Source organism: Balearica regulorum, chromosome 1, assembly GCF_011004875.1.
Source record: "Balearica regulorum gibbericeps isolate bBalReg1 chromosome 1, bBalReg1.pri, whole genome shotgun sequence".
Classification (NCBI taxonomy): domain Eukaryota; kingdom Metazoa; phylum Chordata; class Aves; order Gruiformes; family Gruidae; genus Balearica; species Balearica regulorum.
Genome location: NC_046184.1, coordinates 161,695,573 through 161,722,085, shown reverse-complemented (window position 1 = coordinate 161,722,085; position 26,513 = coordinate 161,695,573). Strand labels below are relative to the sequence as shown.

The 26,513-nt window shown below is 39.1% G+C and overlaps 1 protein-coding gene across 1 annotated transcript in view; it reads right to left on the bottom strand.

Annotated features, from left to right (window-relative positions):
* Positions 1-26,513, bottom strand: part of ABCC4 (ATP binding cassette subfamily C member 4 (PEL blood group)) — a 153,985-nt gene that overhangs the window by 90,108 nt on the left and 37,364 nt on the right. Inside the window, 13 exon segments of the mRNA XM_075741447.1 lie at positions 3,280-3,426; positions 6,890-6,990; positions 7,349-7,386; positions 8,773-8,913; positions 10,897-11,112; positions 12,183-12,279; positions 22,192-22,278; positions 22,385-22,415; positions 22,418-22,478; positions 24,007-24,129; positions 24,132-24,200; positions 24,519-24,574; positions 24,577-24,607. Coding sequence (XP_075597562.1) covers positions 3,280-3,426; positions 6,890-6,990; positions 7,349-7,386; positions 8,773-8,913; positions 10,897-11,112; positions 12,183-12,279; positions 22,192-22,278; positions 22,385-22,415; positions 22,418-22,478; positions 24,007-24,129; positions 24,132-24,200; positions 24,519-24,574; positions 24,577-24,607 — 1,198 coding nt within the window.

Genomic DNA, 26,513 nt, shown 5'->3' with positions numbered 1-26,513 from the left:
TGATGGGACCCAAAGCATCAGACTCTATCAGGTTATCTGACCTTTGGCCACTAGTTATTAAGCCAATAAAGTTCCTGAACTCAGCACTACATGAAGGTGAAAAGCTTACTGTGTAAAAGATAAATAGAAAATATTATGCTTGCAGATAATGAGGACAACTGAACGGAACCAAATTACTATTGCTGAGTAGAAAGATAGAAAATTCACTCCTGAAATATCATCTCTAAAAACATAACAGATAAATTTTGTTATCCTTCTAACAAGCTGTTGTAATGCTAGACTGGGATAAAACAGATCATGCTGCCCTCTTGTGCTAGACATGCACAGAAATCAAACCCTTTATTCCTCGAAGTGACATATGAAGAGGAATCTATAAAGCATTCACTATCAAGTAGAAAACGTCGACAGTTTCCTTCTTACAGACACCCTGACATGCATGCAATTCCCTTACTGGGATGCAGATAGAAGAGCAAAGGAAGTTTCAAGAGAGTCAAATTCTACACTCAAAAAAAAAACCCCAAGTTCTGTCAACAAATGCAGAAAAGTCAGATGTGATAAAGCCCAAAATACAATCACTTCATCTCTAACTTCCCATCAAGCTTTCTCTGTAGCTGTTTAAGTGATTCTGTATAGAAATTTACTGATAAATTTGAATTTCAGTCATAAATATCTGATCATTCTTTCTGAATGCTGGATAACACAGTAAGCTTTAGTCACTCAGGATTATCAGCTCAATAGGGTTAGGTTAAGTGCTTAAGAAACAGACAGTCGTTTATTACCAAGGTTCTTCCAATGCAAAACACACTTAAAGCATAACACCTAACTATTTTTAGATCTATGCTGAATTACAGAAAGGTGAAATTTGTGTACATACAAATATTTTTGGGTGGGAAGGGAGAAAGGAGAGGGGTGTTGTATTCCTATTCTGTCTCTGCTATGTAATCCAGGCTCCAAAAATACATTCAAATTCTTATATCATCTGGGTGAGATGCTTGTTACTATTCCCTTTACAACCTTCCCCTCCCTACCTATTCCTAATGCAATCTGTAAAAAGAGATCTTGGGCTCATGCCTAAACTGATTCACAAAGCACTATTTTTTTAGAAATAAGTCATCTCATTTATTCACCACAACTGATTGGATCTACACTGTTGGGAGCTGACAGACATGTCATGATTCACCACGTATTTCCATTTCCTAATGTCGACTCCCTGATGCTGCTCATTAGTCTGTTTCCGCAGTAAGAACTATCGAGAGCTTGGGGCGTCTATTTAAGTTTCCTTCCTCGCATTTGGAACATGGATCACCGTGTGTTCAGAATACTGACGGTGGCATTTTTTAATGGCTGATTATTTTTGGATAAATAAACCAGCAAAAGTCAGTTCAGCAATTGCTTCTGCTAAGGTCTCTAAGAGACCTTATACGAATACTGAGAACACGCTGGATGCTTAAATGGCAGATCTGACACTGCAATATCAGCTCTGCTAATATGGAATATGATAACTAATAGTTTGGCTTGGCTATTACAATCACAACCCTAGAAAAGGGAGCCTTTAATAATTTCAGTTTCTTTTTAGTATGTCTTTCATAGCAAGGCATATTAAAAAAAAGAAAGAAAAAAAGACTAAAAAAAAGACTTCTACTTAAACAAATCTCACCCGAATGCAAAAAATCTGAATTTCTAAAAGATAAATACGCAGTAAAAAAACATGTAAATCAGACAATGAAACACAGATGTTAAAAACAGAATTTGAGAACTGCTATATGCTGCAGTTCTGAACAAGAGCATTGCCTCACATGTAATTTTTCTCTTTTCTTTTTTCCTTTTTCCAAAGATTTATAGATCAGAACGGCAGTACCTTTGCATGCTACCATGACCAAAAGAAAGATAAAGGGAAAGAAATATATGCACACTGAAGCTAATCTTCTACTATAAAATATCTGCTGATAAATAGAAACACACATCTGTAAGTCACGACAGTGTGCGAATACCAGCCATAGGCAGGTTTTATGAATGTCACTTTTACAAAGCACTGCTAATTTGAGCTTCACAGTATGTTACAAAGCAAACTGTTATTTACTACCCGACATTGACCCTGATGTTTACTCTGTAGTTTTTGGTTTGTTATGATGAGACTGGTTTATGGGCATTCTTACAAGATGATTATGTATTCCCTAAAAAATACAGTTACTGATTATGCTGCACACACACACACACAAAAAAGAGAGCGAGAGAGAAGAGGAAAATTCCTGCCTATCTGACAACAAATCCCATCAGTACTACGATTTCTTCTGATGTATGTGCTCTCACTAGCTCTCCACTTACCTGTCTCCTGAGCGTATGGCTTCACTTCTAATCCTTTGCATTGGCCTTGAATTTCCTCCACCACAGACTCACAGTACAAGTAGGCCATATAACACAGCCTTAAACTTCTGTAGTTGTAGATTATTTTTTTAAATAAGAAATTGTACATTTCGTTCATCATATTATGGACATGAACCTTGTGTCCATGTATTTTTTTCCTGAAAATATTACTAATTTCTCTGAAACAATAAAGTCATCCCTATATATGCTTATAATTATTAAAAGGCTTCTGGAACTATGAGAACAAGTCTATGTTCCTTTTCTTCAAGGGAGTGAAGACCATCAGATTTCTGCTTCTCACGGAAGACTGGCTAGTAAATCAGTACCACCCTGCTTCCCTGCTCTCTTCACTATGCTCCAGCTTCCCTCTCCTCTCTTCTGAAGAGCATAAGGATCTGGATTACAGTTTTAAATTGTACACTTCATGTTTTTGGGCATTCTGGAAGGATAGTAAGCTATACAGTTTCTCAAAACTGTGAATTACCACACATGCTTAAAATAATTTTTTAAAAGGCCAAATAATTGTGGAGGTTAAGCTTTCAAAGAAAAGCACAAGAAAGGGAACCCCACAAAATGCACGCATATATGTTCAGCATATGGAAGACATCCCTGTGTAACTGAATCAGAACAGCAATGCAATTAGCAGGTCAATGTACAACACCAAGGCCGCAGGTAATTCATTTTTCTGTAGAGTGCATCTGAAGAGAGTAAGATCAACCATCAATAAGCAGTCAACAGTCTGACTCTTAAATTTAAAAAGACCACACTGTTAAAGATTTTAAGAAGCAAGAAAATCCCACAAATGTGCAAAAATACTATAAAATCATAACTGCCCAGAAATAGTATATTTAACAATCAATGAGGTATATTAAATGTTAAGAGGGTTTGGTTTGTTTTTTTTTCTATTGAACTTACCTATAGGATTTCTGTCAAAAAACAAGACAGGAGCTTTCAAAATGGATTGAAACATTTTGTTGTGCAAAGTCTGACCAGAATTAACAAGAACTTGAAACACCAGAAGACTTCTTATTATGCCAAACAGTATTGTAGCCACCGTTAAACCTGAAATTAAAGAAACATGAACAGAGCATGTATACAGATACGGATCTTTCACAAGGAAAAGAATTTAAAAACAAATTGAAACCAAATTTTGTTGACTTCTGTATATAGCGAGAATCCAAACTTAAGCCTTAGGGACTCACACTGAGCATGGAATATAGGTATATTTGTCACTAGCTTCAGTTACTATCATATCAATGTAAACAATTGCTCTTTTTTGGTTTGAAAGAATTGGTACTTTATAGAAATGCAGGAAGTGTCTGTCAACCCATAAAATAAATCTGTATTAAAACCTTCTGCATAAAGGCTCTGCTAAGAAATTCATTTCACAGTGCCGTGTATAATTGTGGCTTGCAGAGGTCACTGTGAAGATTCAACATTTGCCAGCAGGTATTAACCAAATAATATATACATGGCTATTTAGAGACAACCTTGAGTTATTCTCAATCAGCCCAAACCACTCATGCCATTCTTCCCCTTGTAAACCACATCAAATCATTTAAATTATGTGTATTTCTTTAACACAGTATAAGATACATCCCTTATGCCGTGTGAAATAGAGCCCTTCTAGGGAACAGGTCTGTAGACTGTCTGTCTTCTGGGCACATCTCCACTTAGAAGACAGGGGTGCTACAGGGCAAAAGATGGCAACAAAGAATGTCAAGATTGCTGCTGCTCTGTTTGCTGTGCGTAACTCCAACATGCCTGCCCAAATTCCCAGTCAATGAAGGTGAACAGTGAAGGTGTTAACCTGACATTTGGTGGTGCTTCCAGATTCCAGATTATCTGCTCAGTCACCACAAGCCCAGATAGAATCATAGAATGGTTTGGGTTGGAAGGGACCTTAAAGACATCTAGTTCCAAGTCCCCTGCCATGGGCAGGGACACCCTCTACTAGACCATGTTGCCCAAAGCCCCATCCAACCTGGCCTTGAACACTGCCAGGGAGGGGGCATCCACAACCTCTCTGGGCAAGCTGTTCCAGTGCCTCACCACTCTCACAGTCAAGAATTTCTTTCTAACATCTAATCTAAATTGACCCTCCTTCAGCTTAAACCCATTCCCCCTTGTCCTGTCACTACACTCCCTGATAAACAGTCCCTCTCCAGCTTTCCTGTAGGCCCCTTAAGGTACTGGAAGGCCACAATTAGATCTCCCTGGAGCCTTCTTTTCTCCAGGCTGAACAACCCCAACTCTCTCAGCCTGTCCTCACAGGAGAGGTGCTCCAGCCCTCTGATCAGCTTCATGGCCCTCCTCTGGACTCGCTCCAACAGCTCCATGTCTCTCCCATACTGGGGCCTCCAGAGCTGGATGATGCTCAGGCCTTGGGGACACCCTTAAGTTAGGCCCTAACTATCAACATAAAACATTGCCTATTCTAAGGACAAGTTAAAACTGGATGCAATTCAGGTACAGCTATAGTAACAGTGGGGAAGACGGAGGTTTTACATTGTATGATGGGGTTAAGTCAATCAGTTATTCCATCCTGCTTACTGCTGTATCCTCCCAGTATGCAAGAAAAGGTATTACTATTTCATTTGTCTCCTCGCAGTCTATTCCCCATGTTCTGCATGGTGCTGTTATTAAGACAAAAGCACGTGGCTTAGATGAGAGCTTCTTTGCCTTGCCCTGACTGCTGTATTCCAGGCCAGGTAAAAGAAAACAACTTTTCCAAGAGTAACTGCACATACCCAAACAGGAAAGCTGGATCACACAAAAAGGGAGCAGAAGGGGTACTACGCAAGAGGCTGTGGCAGAGCCCATGCCTAACAGCAGTCTGTGGGAGCATGTCCTGGGAACCCCACATTTCTGTACAACTTCACTCAAGCCTGGCAGCCACTGGAAGCTGCTGGCATGACCCTCATCAAACGAATCAGCTGAAAAGACCTAATGGCTGGGGAGAAGGGGGAGGAACGAGACTTACTTTCAGGTCCTTCATCCAGCCTGTTTCACGCCAAAGGTTTATGCTTCACCTATTTACAAGCTTGCCATCTCAGTATGACAGAGACAAGGACTCTTTGCATGCTCACTTTATAGAAAAGGTGTGGAATTGGTACCTCAGTTCTGGCCTTTCCCATTAACAGAAATATTACTGTTCTAAATCTTTGTCTCATAGAAACAACAAGGACTAGGAAGAAACTACCATGGTGATATTTTTCCCCCTCAACATTGAGAATCAGAAATAGAAACCTTAAATTATTTTATACAGTTTCAGAGGTTATAGAAAAAGGTAAGTTAGATTATTAAATACTTTGCATGAAATGTACTTTTTGTAACTTCTTCAACTTCACTTAAAATTTTGTGTAGGTAACCCAATGCTGTCTGTTCCAACTATTGCAAATATCTCACTAAGCCATCTGAACATTTCAATATAAAGGTAAATTTTGCTGTTCTGCTATCTAAAACAAAATTTGCCTTAAAGGACAAAATTCTCTGTAACATGGTTTAGGTTATATGGTCAGAGAAAGTCAAGTTTGCCACACTTAATCACACTGTGCAGTCCACTGGAACGGCTCATGAAATAAGAGATTACACAGAGAAAATAAGAGCCAAGTTTATCTGGCTCCTAAATTGTTTTTTTCCCAGGCCAAGCACAATGTTTTCTGTCAAGCGTTTAGATCACATGGATTCCAAAAAAACGCCAAACAAACAAAAAAATCCTCCATCCATCCTCTCACCCATCAGAGATGTGTCTGACTACATTCAATGCATATTCTGGCATTCCACCTATTTTCTCAGGCCTATCATTTACATCTCCATCAAGAAATTACCACACCATACAAAACTGTACATCACTAGGAAGTGCTAAATAGCAGAGTCTGAAAACATATTTCTACAAATGATTTTTCTATGTCAATTTTTACTACATTTCCAAGCAGTATTTCAAGACGTTTGGACACCTGAATACAAGGATCAATGCCCTTTTCTGGATGTTCAGAAGCATATGACTACCTATTGAAATAACTGATATGTTTTTTAACATCCTGCTTTGCATACCTATCTAAGATGTTTTTTTAAAACTGGTTCTTTTGCTATGGCACTTCAGAAGGAATGTAGCCATGCCAAGTTTTAGAACAGCACAGAACGAAGATCCATTTCTAATCCCTCCTGCCCATTCACATAATGACTGAAGATTTAGCTGAATGACCTATTAGTATAGACAATAACCACAACCTTACGGTGACTGACTTTTGAATACTCAATTCCTAGTTTACTTTCCAAAATCCAGGCAAAGCAAATTAAGAGTCTGCATTCAACCTATTTCTTCTGTTAGTTTTTTATTTATTTATTCCAATTAATTTAGTCACAAAGCAAGACTCATGCTCCTAATCTGTTAAGACATTACTCAGTTACTGCTAGAAATCACATTTCCCCGCATTGTTGTTGCTTCACACCTCTCAAAACCGTTTATTATAGTAAGATAATAAATAGTTCTTTAGACACACACACATGCATGTGTAATTACCTGCATAAATTCCCAAATAAAAGTTAAGGTCTAGATGTTCAGTCTCATTTGCTCCATTATTTCCATTTGTGGTGACATTCAACTTTTCTTGATGATTTGCCCTGTGGAAATGTACACAGAAGATAACTAACATCAAATCACATTCTGCAAATATTCATGACTATGTTTAACTGTTCCTACATTCAACTCTCAAAATCTTTAGTTCAAAAGATCCCATGTACTGATGTTGTCATGCATCACACCATGAGTAGAAGCTATCACAGGCTATACTTCTGCATAAAGTTGAAAATTTTTTTCCACATACAAAGTGAGTGAAGAGCAGAAGAAGATCAAGCACATTCTGAAGTCTCCTAGAACAGGGGTTTCCCATCACCACCTATACAACACTGATTTCTATTAGACAAACAGCACTTGACTGGAAAGGCAGAGACAACTGACTAGTTACCATCATCAACTCACCAGTAAGAAAGCCACCAGTCCTGGAGCACATATGTCACCTTGAGTGAAAGAGGCAAATACAAGAGTCATCTTACAAAATGAAAAAAACATTAGAAAATTAAATTTCCTTGCTGTTCTTTCATGTTCTCTGGGAAAACATCATATATTCAGGAAAGTATGCCACCCAGTCTTTCAAGACCAGCAGCAATTTGCAAAGCACATTAGAAGGTGCATTAGAACCCTCTACAAAGAAAGAAGTTACCTCAAATTACCTTACATGATAGCAAACTAAAGGAAAGCAATACACTTAAGCAAACAAAATATAGTAGCTCTTCCTAATGTATGTTAATTGCACATTAAAGAATTCATTTTTTCAGTTCCTAAATTTGCTACTAGAGATATTCCAAAACGCTTTTTGATTAACAAACTTTCTGATGTTACCAGTCAAGAAATTTGTGTTTACGGGAGATAATTGCCAGAAACAGGGTTGAAGGAGGATGGGAAAAGAGAGGGAGGGAAAAACTGCTGCCACCTTGCTTCTGTACCGAGAGGTGACTACAAACTTGTAACACGGTTATTTATCTCAAAATACACCTCTGTTCACATGAATTCACAAGATTTCATCTTGCTCGGCTATCTTTCCAACAGATTCAATTCAAGGACAATCAAAAGGGATGTAATGTGTAAATATACAGACTACTTTTTACAGCCAAGACCAATCATTTCCATGAAAGGAATTTAAGCTTTCACAGCAGGAAACAGAGAAAAAGGCAATAAGCTATCCTTACACAGCTTCCTCAGCTCACCATTTCTTTCAGTAAGTTTCAAAATCATTTTCCTTGTTTAAAAATTCTTTTACGTACCTGCTACAGTTTGCATTACATGCAATATTTGCCTATCCTCTTCCTCACTTTCTTCTGTTAAACAGTGACCCTCCCTCTAGACCTTCCCATAACCTGAACTTACCAGCAGACAAGTTTTCCTTTTAACACTTCTGTCAGACTCTGTCCTCCCATAACCAGTCAATCTCTTTACCCTCCTCAACTGGAAACATACTGATTGTGCAGATTTCTTAAACGCTACTTCATACACCTCATGTTTTTGTTCTCTATCTCCAAAAATTAGACTGGTTTATAATTTCTGTGCTATGCTGCCAGGAAAATAGTTACTTTAGTAAAGTATTAAAACTCTTGAAATAAGGATCAGTGCAAGACTTCTCAATGCAGTATCAAAACTCCATGCTGATACATAAAATTTGATCAAGTATACTAAAAAATTATTAAAGAACACCATGCTCCCAAACATTTTAGATGAAACATCACAGTAACAAGCATACACTATGTTAATAAGAAAAAAAAAAAAAAAAGAAAAAAGAAAAACATCAAACCCATGGGTAAAGCCCATGAAAATACATTCAGTATTATTTGTGGCTCCTGACAACTTACCTGTGCCAAAATATTGAACACTAGTAGTATAAAAATCACAAAGTAGTTTGCTCCTGCAGTGAAATATTTTCTGTAAACCTTAAAGCTTATTTTTCCCTCAGAGCGACTCTCCTCTGGCACAGCAGCCAGTGCATTTTCAGCCTAAAAAAAAAACCACCACACACACACAAAAAAAAACAGAATAAAAACCATCAACCTTGCAGTTACAGAGTCAGACTAAGCTACTTGAAAGTCATGGTTCAGAATTAGGAAACAATTAAATAAGGAGATAAAGTGATTATGCATATAAAAACTGTAAATATAGGAACTATAGCTTTGACAAAAAAAAAATTAGTCTCAGTGCAGTAATACTGAAAAATCTACTCTGCAAAATGACACTGTGAGGATTTTATTTTGCGTTGCATCACAGAATGTAACATGACTTCATTTACAGCCAGAAATATTTATTCTGACCACTAAACAAGGTTTTTCTTTTCTTATACACTACACCTTCAGTCATAACAGCTCTGGAAACTAATGCCTTGACTTGGGAAAGATTCTGTTTTCAGAATGCAGGTCTGTGTAACCTTTCCTTTTCAGAAAAATATTTAAAGTAAATACTCTTCTGCAAGTATGCACTAAAATCAATCAACATATGCCCAGAGCAACAAATTACCCATAAAGTTCTAATCACCTCCTTGTAAGTACCAACAAAGCATCTGTTAATAGGGAAAACAAGTAAAATGACAAATATGAAACCATATTGAGCAAACAATGGATGGGGGACACAAAGACAGAAAAGGAAAAATGAGACAGGCATAAAGAAGGTAAAAGACTATTCAAATGAACAAAATTCTGATTTTTATTTTTTTTTTACAGCATATGTGATAGCAAAACTAGTGCCAGTTCAGTGGACACTTAACACTTGATTTTGTTGTCAGCAGACACAGCATTAGAAGAGCAGTGGAATCAACAGACCTGGCTTAGATGTGAAAAGAGAAATCCCACCTACTCGCCTATAAATGAAGAGAAGCCTACCTTGGTTTTTTTGTTTCTCCAGCCACCTCCCTCCACCCCCCTCATCCAACAGCTCTAACACTGCTAAAAAGTTTGGCACACCTTTGTGGATTTAATAGTGGAGTCACCACTAGGACATAAATAATTTCAGATAAGTGCCCTCCTTTTGGGCATAAAACGATTCCTCCAAAAAGGTATGAAAGCCAAAGGTTTGTAGCGTTTGTTTTTTTTTTTTTGGGGGGGGTGGTGGTGTGGTGTTTGTGTATCTCACTGCTTTTTGTTATAGAAAATAAAAAGAAATAATATACACCCATAGCATAAAGGTGACAATCATCAGGGACACACAGGGATTACTTGTTCCATTTGCTCCACGTGTTCCGTGCTAGCACGAGCCTGGCAGGGTTAGAGGGCTCCTGTGCTGTTCTGCGCGAATGCAAGCATACCAGCAGAAGGCCACCTCTGGTACAGAAACCTCACGGGTGCTTTTGCACTAGGTAGAACAAGAGATAACAATGCACCTGGAAGTCAAGCTGGCACCACACAAAGCGTTCTGTTTTCACCAACAGAAGGGTTGCGGAGAGCAGCGCAGTGGTGCCCCAAGGTTACCCCCCAGGGCCAGCTCAAGGTCACGTGGGTACATTAATGCAAATGTAGACTTTGTATAAAGCCACCACTTCTGCATGTACTTCCCAGAGCTCAGGATTTCAGGGAAAGTATTAATTTGAGCTCAGCACCGTACGAATAGACAGAACCCACACAATCCAGTGGTACTGGCCCTTCAAAACACGGCTGTCAGGACAGGATGAAGGAAGCACAGTGCGGTCTCTTTGGACACCTATAGGAATGCTTCCTGCATCCAGGAGAGCTGATGCTGAACCTGAACAAACTCACCCTGCTGGGTTTGAACAGATCAGGACAGAGCTGTGGGATGCGTGCCCTCTGCAGCCCAGGTGGCAGGACTGCCAGCCAAGCACAGCGCTAGGCAGATCCACCCTGGGCGAGCTCTCACCTGCTAATGCAATCCAACAATCCCTGAAATTCAAATGCAGCAGGGAAAGCCCTTATCGCAGTTTAAGTTAAAAACCAGCTAGACAAGAATTGAGACACGTTTATCCTCTGAGCACTCACAGGTGGTTGTTCCACTGCTCCGTCTTTCTGTGAGTGGACAGAAGAATCCTGGGACCAGACAGAGGACTCCGAGAAGGTTCGGCTCCGGGCAGACTTCAGGTTGGGGGTTCCTGGAACTGACGGCTGTTCTACCTCCTCATCTTTTTTCAAAAGGGAAGCAAAGTCGATGCCAGATCTCAGGAACTCTGAATAGGTACCTTTCCCCACCATTTTACCCTACAATTAATATAAGCTTTAATTATCTTCATTATACACTTTCTGTAAAGGACAATTTTTCCTATCTATCCCTGCTGCCTCTGGGGTTCTGCAATTGCTGAGCACACATCCCACTGCAGTAACTGAACTGAAGCCTCTAACTATCAGTTCTTCATTTAGAAGAGCAGAAACAAGCTCTTCACGCTCCAACCAGTGCCTTCCCAGCAGCTAACCAGGCAAAGGAGCACACAAACAGGAAGATGAAAGTCCCAGTTACAGCCAGGTGAGAATTACCTCCTTGGAGAAGCTGCAGGAGACAGCCATGCAGCTTTAGGACAAGCTGTTGAACTACATACATAACCATCAGTCTGTTTATATTACTATTTGCTAGGGGCAAACAGTAGCTTAATTTTCTGGTCCTCACAGAGCTCTACAAGGAGCAACACAGACCATTTCCACACTTCTTAAAGCTCTACCACAAACCCATTTCTAGAAAGCTACTTTAACTTTTAAAGAGATCTGAATGGGAGGCAAAAGATGACTAGCATCCTTTTTTTGCAACTTTGCGATGATTCAAAAGTACTTTACTACCCAACCTTAAAACAAAAACCAAACAGTTAAAGTTCTTGCATTTCCCCTCTACCCATGAATATCTGGTACAAGGAAGGAACCAGTTTTGCTGAAGGCCTGCTCGTTCTCAAAGGTATCTGTGACCACTTCTCAGCCTTAATTTAAAAAGGGACTTGCAAAATCAACATAGTTCTTAATTCACACAAAAGTGTAAGAAACAAGAATAAAAGCAAAGCATTAACATAGTCTCAAGTAATTCTCTCACAGTGTATTATACATATGTAAGATAAAACATATGCATGATAAAATTCAGAAACAGATTTTTCAGGGAAGGTATTCTAAGAAAAATCAACTTATTTCATTAATAATTATAAATCTTTAAAAACATATGTGGTCATTAGTGGACAGAAAATACATTAAAGATAAAAATCCTTAACTAGTTTTTTTTTTTCATTCTTAGATTGAAAAGGATAATTAGAAAGCATGTGAGATACAAAAGTATAGACACTGAAATCACTTACATCTTTTAAAATTAGAATCTGATTTGCAGCACGAAGATATTGCAACTGGTGAGTGACCAAAACAGAGATCTTCTGATGTAAGGCCTGACAAATACATCTGCAAAAAAATGGAAAAATTAATTTAAAGATGAAGTGTCCTAAAACATTTTGACTATTTCTGGAAAACACCTTCTATTCAATTATACAATGTTTAAAATAAGGAAAAAAGATGCCCATGCTTATTAGATTTATAAAAATTACACTTAACAAGCACATTCCTTATTTAACTTTGTAAGTTTTCAAGGTAGGGGAAAGAAATTTCATATTTATGGTCTGAGGTGAAAAAGGAGGAAATATCGTAAAGATTTTTCATTAAAATTGTCTTAAACATCCTCCTAACAAACATACGCATCATAAGCTGAATTGCAAAGAGGGTATTTAACAAAAAATTAAACAAATGGAAAGAGAAAGCAGGACAAAATACCATGGACAATTATGGAAAAATACAGCAAATAAAAGTAAGTTCTCTGAGATGAGCTTTCAGAGCAGCTGTAACAGTGAGCCACTGAGAGTTCTGGAGAAGTAAACAGTACTACTGATCTGAGCTACATCCAGGTACGTATTGAGGTAGAGAAACGAGATCCTTCAACCATCTCTGGCCTTTTCCCATGGAATCAGGGCTTACCTTCCCCTCCAGTACCTTACCTGCCTACCCTAGAGGCTTCCCCAGAAGTTTGGGATTTGTGAGAAGCAAGGAAGGGACTGGGCACACTAGAACCAGTTGGCAAGTGCAGTTCAATCCCATGCAGTTTTAGCAGAAAATGTATCTACTATATTTTCAGCAGAGCCTTGAAAGGCCACCAGAGAAAAAAAAACAAAACAAACCCACCCAAAAAACCACAGCAGTGGAGCAATGGTTTAGAAGTGGTCTGCAAGCATGCTCATCATGTTCAAGAGGGACTGCATAGACACAACTGAGTATCCCACACTACCAACACTCTCATTGCCTTCATCCCCACAGTAACACAGCAGGGAAACAAGCCCTTCAAGAGGACGCCCCTTTCTCAACTACTCGCTATCTTAAGAAAACAACGAAAACCAATACTGTCTAGAACTGAAGTGTCCAGTGAAGGTGTACACATTTAGCATTTTCCATTTGGATCAGGAGTGCCTTTTTGAAGATCGTCTCCCAGTTGTCTCAATGCAATATGCTGTTGCTCATACTGCTGAGTTGTATTGGGGTCTGTGAACTGGACTTCTAGACAAAACCAAGCAGGAACACATGCTTCGGTAGCGCCCCTCATCAGCATTCAGGTGACGAGGAATGAAGCCGGCAGCGCCAGGCTGCAGCCTGCTCAAAGCAGAACCTTCCGAACCGCATAGGACCTTGGCACCGTGCATTTTTCTCCACAGATCCGCTCCTGTTGGGCTCATTTTCGCTAACATGCCAACTCCCATTTGCTAACATGACACAGGAAGGTGGCACTCACCACAAAAGAAAACTACCTCTCCCCCAATTCTCTCTCCCCATTCTCCAAAAACCCACCACCAAAAACCAACCAAACAAAAACCCAACAAAACCCACACCCCAAAAAAACACAAGCAAACCCACAACAATCCAATAGTACAAATTCAATGCAGAAATGCAAATAAGAGTAAGGCAGAAAAAGAACATGAGCTTAACAGCAATGATACCACATTGCTTACTGTGTTTCATACATTCATGTTGTATATCCAATTAACTCCCTACACAGCTTTTAACATCTATTTTATCACTCCTACAAAGACTGTAGGAAGTAGAGTACTATAAAATGATTAATACTAGTACTAGTCAGCATAATTACATGCAGAAAGTATATTACAGTGTTCCAAATAAACTATGCAGTTCAACTAAGTTAAAAGCAACATTCTTCCTGAGAAAGTTAAATGCTGGCTATGCAGCATTCAAGAAGCAACTAGAAACCCATTATGTCAGTCTTAGGTGGCCAAGGTAACAATTAATCAAGCTATTCGCAGCAGCATAACTATTTGAGCAGTTGCAACTGTTTATACTGCAAGCTCTTTGTGGGAGTATTATTCTGGGGTGGTTACTGTCCACCCTCTGAGCAGTCACTGAAACAAGCCACATGGCAACTAGAGCACCAGCTGAAGTCTTGCAACAAAACAGTCTTCAACAAAACCCATCCAGAGAACTGGACAAAGATCAGAGGGGCTACAAGGGTATTTACTTGCCTAGCAGGAAAGCTGCCAAAAGAGAATATATTAGGTATTTACCATGAAGAGATCTAGCTTTCCCTTACATAGTCCTGCAGCCTATATACCACTTTGATCACTGAATTTTCTGTGTGCCAGATATATGCCTAACAGCTTACTGGGACAAACTAGCCACTAGAAAACCCAATGGCTGAAAACCTTTAAATCTTGATCCTGAGTCACAGTCAGCCCATTGCACCTCATGTTTGCATTTGGAGGAGAGGAAAAAAAAAAAAAGAAGAGGGAAAAAAAAAAAAGTGGGTTATCACAGCATCAGAGCAAGCCAATTAGAACTGTCAGAGCTGTCAGCACAGCATCCCATGTGATCTTGATCTCAGGAGAGAAGGCAAAAGTGACCTCTGTGGAAATATAAATTTCCACTGATATATCAGGTCACTCAATTGAGAATTTCTAAAAAAACAAGTACTCTCGATTTGATATCTATCTAGGTAGAAAGAAGCTAGCTGAATAGTTTGTTGATAACAGGTGAGTAGAAAAATTGTCGTCACAGTTCACTGGCATGAGCACAGGAAGGAAAAATCGCAACAAAGAGCATATACTTAGATCTATTACTGAGTTAAACAACTCACTGCTCAGACAGCTCACTAGAAAATTTTGCCATTTAAAATACCGTATCATCATGAAGCACAGAAGTTGCAAAACTAGTAAAATACTAAGTATAAACTTAATGTCTGTTTCAAAACATCAAACTACTGAGGCTTTATGTTCAAAACCTTTATTTATATTTTTTTTAATATTCTCTCTCCCATTTGACAACACCCATTCTGCAGTTTACAGTGAGCATTAAGTTTGTATGGTGCCTTGGCTGCCACAGAAAACTGAAAGCAGAGTTTAAAGGGAGGCTCAGAGAAACAGAACGTGATAAAAGGGCTGGCACAAAACTTTGAGTGCTCACTGGATTCTTATTAGTGAAAACCTGCTGTTGTCTTAGAACTGAAAAAGAAGAAAACCAACAAAAGTCCATAAGTGTTTATGTTTTTAACTGGTTCACTAAGGCTTAGTTTCATCACACATCTACTTTTAGAAATACTGTTCTGTGTAGCTGAAGAAAAGCAACCATCCACCCTAGGTGAAACACCCAGTTCTAGGTGCAGCGTCTCCCGTTCTCACTGACCATGTAGAGGATCCCGGGAAATCCCGCCTCAACAGGGGACATGCCTGGTCCAAAGGTTCAGACATCTGCTGGAGTAGGCGCAGAACTGCCATCACCTTTTTACTTGTTGTTTAAGACCCCACAAAGTTCACCTTGCTTGTGCTTCGCCATTACTTTCTTGAGGGGCATACTCTGTTAGTTAGACTGCACATTTAATGCATGGCAGCAGGATGAACTACCACACAAAATGCAGTTGCCATTGCCACATTTATTAAATACACTAGCACACACAGACACACGTGCACAGCCAGAAGAGACGTGGACAGCGAAGACCCCAAGGTTCTTCAGCCCCTTCAGTACAAGGAAAAGAGGGATGAAGGGACTATGACAGTTGCATCCTCTTCCCCAAGTAAGACTCAATTTAAACTTAAACCATTCCTGACAGATGTTGAATAGGTTGTTTTGTATGTTTGGTTATCTGAAGATCAACAACAGAAATTTCAACTTCCTTGAAAATGTTTTACAGGGACAAGCTATCTTTAAAATTATTTTTTTTTCCCCCCTCCAAAGTCCAAGTTTACATCTTCTAGTACAATTGAAATCCACTGCTTCCCAGACCAGTTTATACTTGTGTGCACAGTCCCTTTATGCATTCTTTCTCTTCATGCCTCCTTTTCTTCTTTCAGACCCAAAAAACCAAAATCCCCCAAATCTCCCCCCCCCTTTTCTTTTAAGTGAGAAATAATTTTCTCTTTTTTTTTTTTTTCCTCCCCCTGACACCAAAATGTTCTTGAAGGGCTACACTGGAATCTGGTCTACATTTTTTGGAAGTACACAAAATTGAAACATTATTCCAGTGGATACCTTACAGGTACAAAATATAATAGGAGGATTACTTTACCTGTACTGCCAGTTACAGTACTGGCCACAAATCCCAGGGCACAGTTTCCTTAAGCAGAGCATGACATTACTGACTCATAGTGGATTTGAGATCTACTGCAATCTGCACCTCCTTTTCCATAAACCTGCCGCACTGCTGATCCCTGCTCATTGTATGTTCTTGGAGTCAACACCTTGCACTTAACCCTGCTGCGTGCATCTATTAGTTCACATCCTGTAACCAAGACTTTTCAAATCCCTGTCCATCTCCAGAACTGCCTGAAGCATCGCCCAATTTTCTATCACCCAAAAACGTAGCACCTATGACCTTCATTCATCATCAGGAAACCACACTCAGGATAGATCTCTCCAGAAATCACACTCTTCCAATTCGACAAAAATTAACAAAGAATATCTTGAGTTAACAAACCTAAGTAACAGTATACTATGACTCATTTAAAAAACTCATTACACTTTGACAGAAAACTTTTATACAATTAAAAAAAAATTAGCTTGAGCTTTGATACTGCAGAGTGTGCAGCAGAAGACACTTACCCAGAAGGGGGCCCACAACAACACAGGGCTCTTCTATGCAAGGCAGTGTCTTGGCACTTCCGTGCACACAAATCCTCATTTGTTCTTCCTTCCCTATCAGGTTTTCTTTTCTTTGAGACAAGTTGTTCTTTAATCTTTTTTAAGTTTTTATCTCCAAGAACCAGCTTTCTTTCACCTCAGCAAAGTGTCTCTTCTTTAATGATACCACTTTTTTCCTTACTATTCTTTTTGCCTCTCCTTTTTGGAAGTTCACATTCAAGCTTAACTTTACTCGAGTTAATACTTATATTTGTTTCAATGGAAATAACCACTGAAATGAAATTAAAGCACATGCAGAAGTGCTCACAGGCATAAAGTCTTTGTTATATTAATTTGCTTACTACATTTGCTTTCCTCTCCCTTTAAATTTAAGTGGTTTAGGGAGAAAAATCCCTCGGGTTTTTTTGGTTTGAAATTTAAAACATTTTGGGCATGGGGTGCAGGGGGGAAGGTGTGCTATGTTTGCCAAAGACAAAAAAACCACACCTACTTCTACTATGCTGTTTCTATTTCTATGCTTATCTTCCATGTAAAATTTTACAGTTTTTTGAAAACACACAATATAGAGTGATCACAGTTATGCTTTTCACTTTCTGGGGAAAAAAAAAAAACAACCAAAAAAACCCACCCAAACAAAAACCCAAACCCCAAAATCCCAAGCAACATTACTACAACATATTCGTACCTTTTAAACATACTCCCTGCAGTAAACACAACGAAGCTCAAGTAATTTCAATTGTATCATCTAAACGTATAGGTATAACAATTACGAAGGACACCTTTGCTACAAAACCGTGCTTGCTCCCTTCCCTCTCTTGCAAGGGAATGCTGGGTTACCTCAGATGGCCATGGAGAGACTTTATCTTTCAGGGCACCTGGTCAGCTTGCCAGGTGACTCACCGGCAGCCTCAATATACAGTTATCCCATGACCCAGTGCCCAGTTACACGTCCCTTGAGTTCCTATGGGAGGCCATCACCTAGTACCATGGTGTTCCATCTGAATAGATGCTGAAGTTCATTACTGTACTGTGATAAATGCAGTGACTCCTTCTGCAGCTTTTTTCTAACTCCGGAGACAAAATTGAGAGAGAAAAGACAAACGACCATACATTCAAAACAGCTTCCTGGTAAAAAGAAAAAAGAAAAGAAGATTTGCAGAATTCTGTTTGATAGTAGAATGATACACCTGGGCATACCACCCCCAAGTATCATTGCAACTTTAGGTCTGATGTTAAAAGATTCCTAAACTGTTCTGCAACTCTGTCAACTCGCACAAGCATAGAGGAGGAACAGAAAGAAATCAGGCTGATCATCAATTGAGCGTAGCACACAGCTCCTATCACCAGAAAAAGATGCAAGGAAAGAACAATACCTAGAGAAGAGCGTCTGTCTCAATAGATTGATGGAATACAAATCTCACTCTTAAAAATACCACTTTTGAGTCAGTATCACTGATGGGACAAAATTTAATTTGTCTCCAAAGGTGATCTGAAACCATATAATCTATAGAAATATGTTTACAAAGATGCACAGGGAGAGCAGGAAATTTCTTGGGATCCAAGCACGACAACTATTTTCTTAAGACCATCACAGGCTATTCCAAACTTCATCATACAAGGAAATGTGCAACCGTACCTGTACAGCTGTCCCTCATTTCAAAACTAGAAGTTTCAAAATACCACATTCCTTAACAGTTAATGAAAAACTGTTTTATATATATATAAAACCAAAATTTGTATGTTGTCATACACACACAACTACATACAAAAATGCAGAACTACACTGGTGTTCCCACTGGGAAAAGGCTGAAGCATGTCTCCTGTTAACTATCAAGAGACTCAGAGGAAAAGAGGCTACAAAACACAAAAATAGGGAATCTCCGTTTATACCTTACTAAGCCCATAAGAATCGGACCAAGGAGAGAGGAATTCACTGGAAAACTGGCTTTATCTGCTCCCTCATCCACAGAACAACTGGTCTGTACTACGGAGAAATTCTTAAGAGACACAATCCCTTATTAATAATACCGTGGACTATTTTCCCACTGGAGCTGTGCTACTCGCATTCTTCTTCATTTGGAAAGTATTTATATATTTTAAACTGTTTACTACAGTAGCTGAACAGAACAGAGAGATGCAGCAAATGTAATGAACCAGCCATCCACAGACCATAGCTTCGGGTAATTACTAGGAACATACCTATCTTTGATGTAAACACACAGACTAGACACTTGTAAAAAATTAAACATTAATATAAAATTACAAGAAAAAAAAAAGAGCAAGCAAACTGAACAATATCCCCTTCAGATTCTCATTAAATAATCCCGTTTCTTCCATCTTGTCCATTGTTTTATGCCTCGCGGTTTGGACTCCTGGGGGCAGCTTGTATGAAGTGGTGTTTTGGACATCTCCTCAGCACCATGTTCTAAAGAAATCATTTCTTGCCCAAGTGCTCTCTCTCTTCTCCACATTTCTAGCACTACTCAGGAAGGCATTAAGAACACGCCCTGCGAGCTACTGAATATAACACTCTTCCCCACGACCCCCAGCACCTTTTATAGCTGCCACAAAGGCCCCAGAAGACAACTTGTGTTCGTAAAAAAGCCCTCCCTTACAATCTTGAACAGGGAGGCATTGCTCAGTTTTCCTTGCCACTACTACTCCACGCAGCCCATTTTCTCCACAAAATGCTTTCATTCTGCTTTTATCTGTTTCACTCAAACTGATCCAGAGCTGGGGAGGAAGAGTAAACAAAAGTAAAGTAGAACCCCAGCTAGTTTTCTGAGTTTCAAATTCTCCAAGATAATCTCCTTATTCCTCCTCATTTCCACACATTTATCAGCAAAACATACGCTGTGCTTGCAGAGCAATGGTTTCTAACTCCTTTATGGTTTTGCATGTGCAAAAATCCAGACTTTCAGTTTTGCAGTAGGATGCAGATGCTCCCAATGTCACAGCTCACATAAAACGTAGAATAAATTGAAGAGGCAACCTGACCTCCTTTGCAAGGCACTGCTGTACCTTCCTACTTTCCTCTTTGTGACCAGACCTTAAGGCTTACAGACTCACAGATTGGTAGGGGTTGGAAGGGACCTCTAGAGATCACCTAGTCCAACCCCCCTGCTAGAGCAGGATCACCCAGAGCAGGTTGCACAGGATGGCGTCCAGGCGGGTTTTGAACGTCTCCAGAGAAGGAGACTCCACAACCTCTCTGGGCAGCCTGTTCCAGTGCTCGGTCACCCCCACAGTAAAGAAGTTTTTCCTCATATTCAGATGGAACTTCCTGTGTTCCGGTTTGTGCCCATTGCCCCTTGTCCTGTCGCTGGGTACCACCGAAAAGAGTCTGGCCCCATCCTCTTGACATCTGCCCTTTAGATATTTGTAAGCATTGATGAGATCCCCTCTCAGTCTTCTCTTCCCCAAGCTAAACAGACCCAGCTCTCTCAGCCTCTCCTCACAAGAGAGATGCTCCAGTCCCCTAATCATCCTTGTAGCCCTCCGCTGGACTCTCTCCAGTAGTTCCCTGTCTTTCTTGAACTGGGGAGCCAGAACTGGACACAGCACTCCAGGTGTGGCCTCACTAGGGCACAGTAGAGGGGAAGGATAACCTCCCTCGACCTGCTGGCCACACTCTTCTTAGTGCACCCCAGGACACCATTGGCCTTCTTGGCCATGAGGGCACACTGCTGGCTCATGGAGAGCTTGTTGTTACTGGAGTGACAGGTTAAGAGCTCAGGTGGGTGCACTTGCAGAACTCAGGCACTGATACTGTCAGATGCTGGAGGTGTAGAGTGATCTTGTACAGAAACAGAAAAGCAACAGCTAAAGCTTAGGTAACTTGCACAGGCATTAAAGGAATTTGATAGAGTATGTGAACTACAAAAGTAATGATCTCCGTCCATCAGTTGTGGCGAGGTGAAACTGATCCTGCACTGCATAATGAACATAAAAGCTTATGCATCATAAAACTCTCACTCCATACCAGCTGATGGAAACAAACAGTAGCTCTTTGAAAAGATCAGTAAAATAAATGTTGATGGGGTTTTAGAGGGATTTCCAGATTTGAAACTGCAAACATTAATAGGATGTACAATTTTCAAATTTAGATACCAAAAGCTTCCTTGCACTGGGAAAAAGAACACACATGCAGTAGCAGTCAATGCAAAATTCTATGGCCATTTCTGCAAGACAAGATTTTATGATTGTCTAGGGGTGGAGCGAAAGGAACAACAGTAAAACGCAAATTAATTCATGTATTAGGAGCGTCAAATTCAAAGGATGTAATTATGCTCAAGGAAAATGCTCTCATTTAAAGCTTCAACCAAAGCCTAGTGAATTCAGTCAATGCAGGTTTTTCCTTCTGCTTCCAATAAATTCTAGATTTTACCTTTTGATACTGAGCAGCACGGGCTATGGAGAAACAAGGCTGAAACACTGGCTGGGAATAACCGGATTATTCTCATACTGACTATGTGCCGTAGATTAGGCAGTTTGAAAGAAGAGAGAGACAGAGAAGAGGAAATTTATTGAGAAGGGAACCTGACTTTCAATGAACACTCTCCTATTTCTTCACAAATGGGGGAAGGTCCATTCTCTCTCTCTCTCTCTCATGGTAAGCTTATACATCCTCTTTTCCTCTATTTCTGCTCTCCACGGTCTACTCGGCACGCCACGGTTTCACCTACCCAACAGACATTTCAGCCATGCATGAACCAAAATGAAAAATCACTTAAGAATCTAAGAGTTCTGTTCTCTTCTTTTGCCACTTGAATTAAGTGCTTATTACTATTCAAATAAAGCTGCAGCTAACTAAAAAGTGATTTAAAATCCCACCCCATATTATTCTTTACTCAGTACTAATATTCATAAAACCCAATATTCATAAACCCCAATACTCATGTATGAAATCTGACGTTTTCCTCAAGAAAAATGGCATATATTCCCTTAAGAAATAATTCTAATTACAATATCTTCAAACCAGACTTTTACAGGGCTTTTAACAATACAGAACAAAAGTGAAAGACACACACAGGAAAAAAAACTACATGTTTTCCAAATACATAAAATAGAGGAAAAATAAATTTAAAAAGTGAATGCATTAAGTTTTGTGAAGAAAAGCTTCTTAAGTTTTTCCATAAGGAATTAGAAGATAACAATTGTATTTTAAATGAAAATAAAGCAGTAACATACTTTTCAAACAAATGTCTTCCAACTTCAGCATCTACTGCACTCAGTGGATCATCCAAAAGATAGATGTCTGCATCTTGATACACAGCTCTATAAGGTTTAAAGAAAGTCAGTGTCACAAAGTCTTACATTTGTTTACTTCAGTCACTAAAGTCTGACAATTCGTAAATTTTAGAAACAAGCAAAAAACACTAGCCTGGCCAGATTTACACGGGCCTTCTGTCCCCACTCAACGTAGCTCCACGATCTCCTATTACTGTTAGGTCACCATTTTCTAATAATTCCAAGTCCTGGGAATGTGAAAGAACAGACAGCAAGATTTAATTATTTGTTTTAAATCATTTTAACTTCAAAGACCGACAAAGCTGTTTCAACATAACATCTTCTTATTTGAAAATTATTAACTTATCATCTAACATTAAAATACAAGGATTCATACTAAATGAAGTATCCACAGTTACTTTAGGATTTTGCACCTTCAGCAGAAGAAAATTAAGATAGCAGGAAAAATAGGTGAGATCTTAAAGTTGACTTTTTCTACAGCTTTGCCAGAGGGACGTGCACTACTATTCTTAGGGTTACAAGGAATATTTGCTGGTGATTCAGAAAATCAAACTCAAAATTATGAAGTATACAGTAAATTAATTATTTTTTACTAAAACAAAATGAGCTGTCACAATAAATAAAACTATTATCAGTAAATTATCTGCCATTTGCCAATGTCCCTAAGAACTGCTTTAGTTTTATTTTAGTGTATCCAGCAGAAATGACTACAACATTCATCACACAAATTTGATTAATTTACAGGCCATGGGACTACAAGTAAGAGAACAAAACTATACAGTGTTCCAAGGCATATTATTGCATTTCCTATTCATGAAATACAGAAGTTTTATATAAAGCTTTAAAACATATTCTGAAAGTTTATTCACAGCTTTCATAAGATACATAAATTTGAAGAAAACTATGAAAGCAAATCTATCTTCAAATATGAAGTGGGTTTTTTTTTAAATGCAGTTTGCTGTCTTTTACAGTCACTAAAACCTTAAGTTTAGACAACAGCATATGACTGAATATCAGCAGGAGATATTAAAACTCTATCTACCACGTGTAAAAACCTTGCAAAAAAATTTTCATCACAGTAACCACCTGCTTTTCACTCTGTGTCACTGCTGACAGGAATATTCATAACATCCTGCATGAAACCTTTTTAGCTGTCAAGCAAAATGTCTGTTTCTCGACAAATCTGGGCTTAATCTCTTCTATATCTCATGTCACAAACTCCTTTGTGCATAGACCTTTCATTTTTTCATAAAACTACTTGGGCTCAGCAAGTTCTCCAACATATAGCACTAAGGTTCTTTTGATAGCCGTTTAGCAATGCATAATACATGATATATGACATTTATTTTAAAGAAAGCATAAAGGATATTTACAAAAATGGGAGTCACAAATAGTGCTAGCTTGATCATTTGTCTTCCACCTTTTTTGCCTTTACACACACATCTAACCATAATACCAGGGAAAAGGGCTAAACATGATTATGAAATTCAGTAATTGGGAATAGCTTTTTCCAAATTTGCCTGTGCTTCACATAAGCTACATCGCCCTCTAGTGAAAGTTTTAGTAATTACAAGAACGTGCTTATGGATGTAAAAAAAAAAAAAATCACGTTTCTGTTAAGCAATAGGATTTTATTTCACATGCTACTACTAATAATCAATTCAATATATTGTATATTGCAGCATGTACCACAAGTCTGAAGAACACTAAGATAAAGATCGTGAAAATAAAAAACACACAAAGAGAAAACCATACCTTTTTAAGAGCACAGACTTTTAAAACTTTTTCATATTTTTCTTTCTCATATTCCTTGTCAAACAGTATATTACTTCTTACTGTACCAGAAAACACCCAAGGCTGCTGAGAAACATAGGCAATTCCTTCCAGTAACATTTAATCACACCTTTGTCTTTAGGCAGCTCACCAAGCACAGCACTTAAGAGCGAAGACTGGAAAGATTAAAAAAATAAATAAAAATTGAAAAGTTTGATTGCATGAAAGATTATTACAGAGACTTAGCAGAGTTTACTGGCACAATTGCCTGTTTGACCCTGTCACTCAAAGTACTGCTAACGCAGAAAAGCACTAGTACTGTTAACTCCGAACCATCTCCTTCCCACCCCAGGACATCTGCCTTTCTTGAATGCCAGTATCTTGATGCGAAAGTGTTAGTCACACACAGAAAGGAACCGTACATTTCAAGTCTCTAGTCACGTTTAACAGACTCATAAAAACCCCACAGAATGGAGTAAACCATTAAGACTTACTTTTCCAGCTCCTACAGGACCAATCACAGCCAATAATTCTCCTCGTCTGACAGTAATGAAAGCTGTTGAAGTGCTGGGCTTTCTAAACTCTATGGATTTAAGAAAAAATTAGACTTCCTCAGTAATGAAATACACACCATCAAAATAACTCTTTAGAAACAGAAAACAATGCACATAAATCACTGGGGCAGCTTCCTCGGAAACAGGAGCTCTCTGTTGGCCATCACACTGGCATTCACCGGCCCCAGCACCACACGCCTGCTGACTCCAAGTAACCAGACAAATGCTGGAAAAAAGGAGGGTTAAAGCTGTCGCAGAGCCCCAGGAAAGCCAGGTCTGTGTTTGCTCTAGCTGTGGCTCTATCTAAAGTAAAAACAGAAAATTGCCATTTGATTTTACACAACTTGATCTTGTATAACCGTGGATTCTCAGAGGCTTTTCACAGACAAACATAGCAGGCTATTTGTGTGAAAATACACTACCCTAGGATTGTGTGTTCAATATTGCTTTTAGTATGCCTATCCTTTACATTACATATTACTGATTAAGAGCTTATTTCCCAACATATTTGCACCCTCTATCAAGGCTGTAAAAATGTCTATTCTTGCGAAAAGAAAGGATGCTCATGTCTTTAATAGCTATGGTAAACTGCAATTTCTAACAGCCCGGTGCAGCTCCCTTTCATTAGAGCAAAACACCCTTGCAACAGGATCTGTCTTTACATGCATCTTAGACCACACTAAGCAGAACTGACACTAAAATGCAATGAGGAAAATATATGCATTTTAAAAAAAAAAAAAAGCAGCTGGATCATACTAGTATTTCTATTAAAAGGATCAAACTAAAACCCAGCCTTAAGCTTCAAGAAAGAAGAGCAAGGTGAAGAAAATCTGATGTGCCTCTTAACAACTTGCAGACAGCTTAAAACCTGCAGCCATACTTTGAAGCTCAAGAGGCTGAAGAGGCCACCAACCTAAGCCTGCATGAAAGATGCGGCAATGGCCAAGTTCTGGGACTGCGGAAAGGGGAAGCTTGCAACTCATTTCCCATTATTTGGGAGGGACACAGGTACAGTATCCTCCACACCTATGACAGCTGAGACAGCTGGACTAGCACACACGTGTCCACTCATGCCAGGAGAAATACTTGGTTAGGCAGCAGCATACCCAGAACTCAAAGCTGGGTGTCCCCCATCACGGCTCCCAGCTCACAGAAGCACCACAGGGTTCACAGCCGAAATCAGAGTCAACACTGTGAGAACCCAAACTTGTGCACGTTGTACATATTCTGCAAAACTACTTTTGTTGCTATTATTAATGTCCACAAGGTGGCACCAACGGGGCGTTTTTGTCTTTCTCCACCTCCCTCCCAGTCAGTATTTTACCATGAATTTGATTTCTTGGTCCAGAGTACCCAGTTCAGGTGCTCAGCTAGTGCTAAGTTCAGGGGGAAATTCTACCAACTTATGGCAGCCAAGGCCTTTTTTTTTTTTTTTTTTTTTTTTAATGCAAAGCTTGTAGGAAGCGAAAATATCTCTTAAGTCAATTAGTCCTATATGGAAAAAGTACATAAGCTTTCAGACACACAGACCCTTCTTCAGACCTCTTGAGGTTGTGCTTCTGCATTTACAAAAATGCAAAGATACATTTTTAAAAGCTTGAGTCTGGGTGGAAGTAACAGCCTAAAAAACATTACAGAAGTTTAAAAAAAATTTCTAAACTATTACCCCAAAATATTACACATTAAAGCAGTATTGTAGGATATAGACCCTATACAAAGGTAGTAATGCAAGCAAACAGCACTGCCACAAACACCTAAGGGGCACAGTATTTTGCAAAATAGTATTGCCTTATAATTAAAAGACAATTTGTCCTGAATTCATCACATCTATTTTAGGCACTAAACTGAGGCACTTTAATTAAGCACAGAGAAATATTACAGCTAAGATCATCTGACAGCTCATTACCACAAATGTCCCAGCTCCCCTGTGACCTG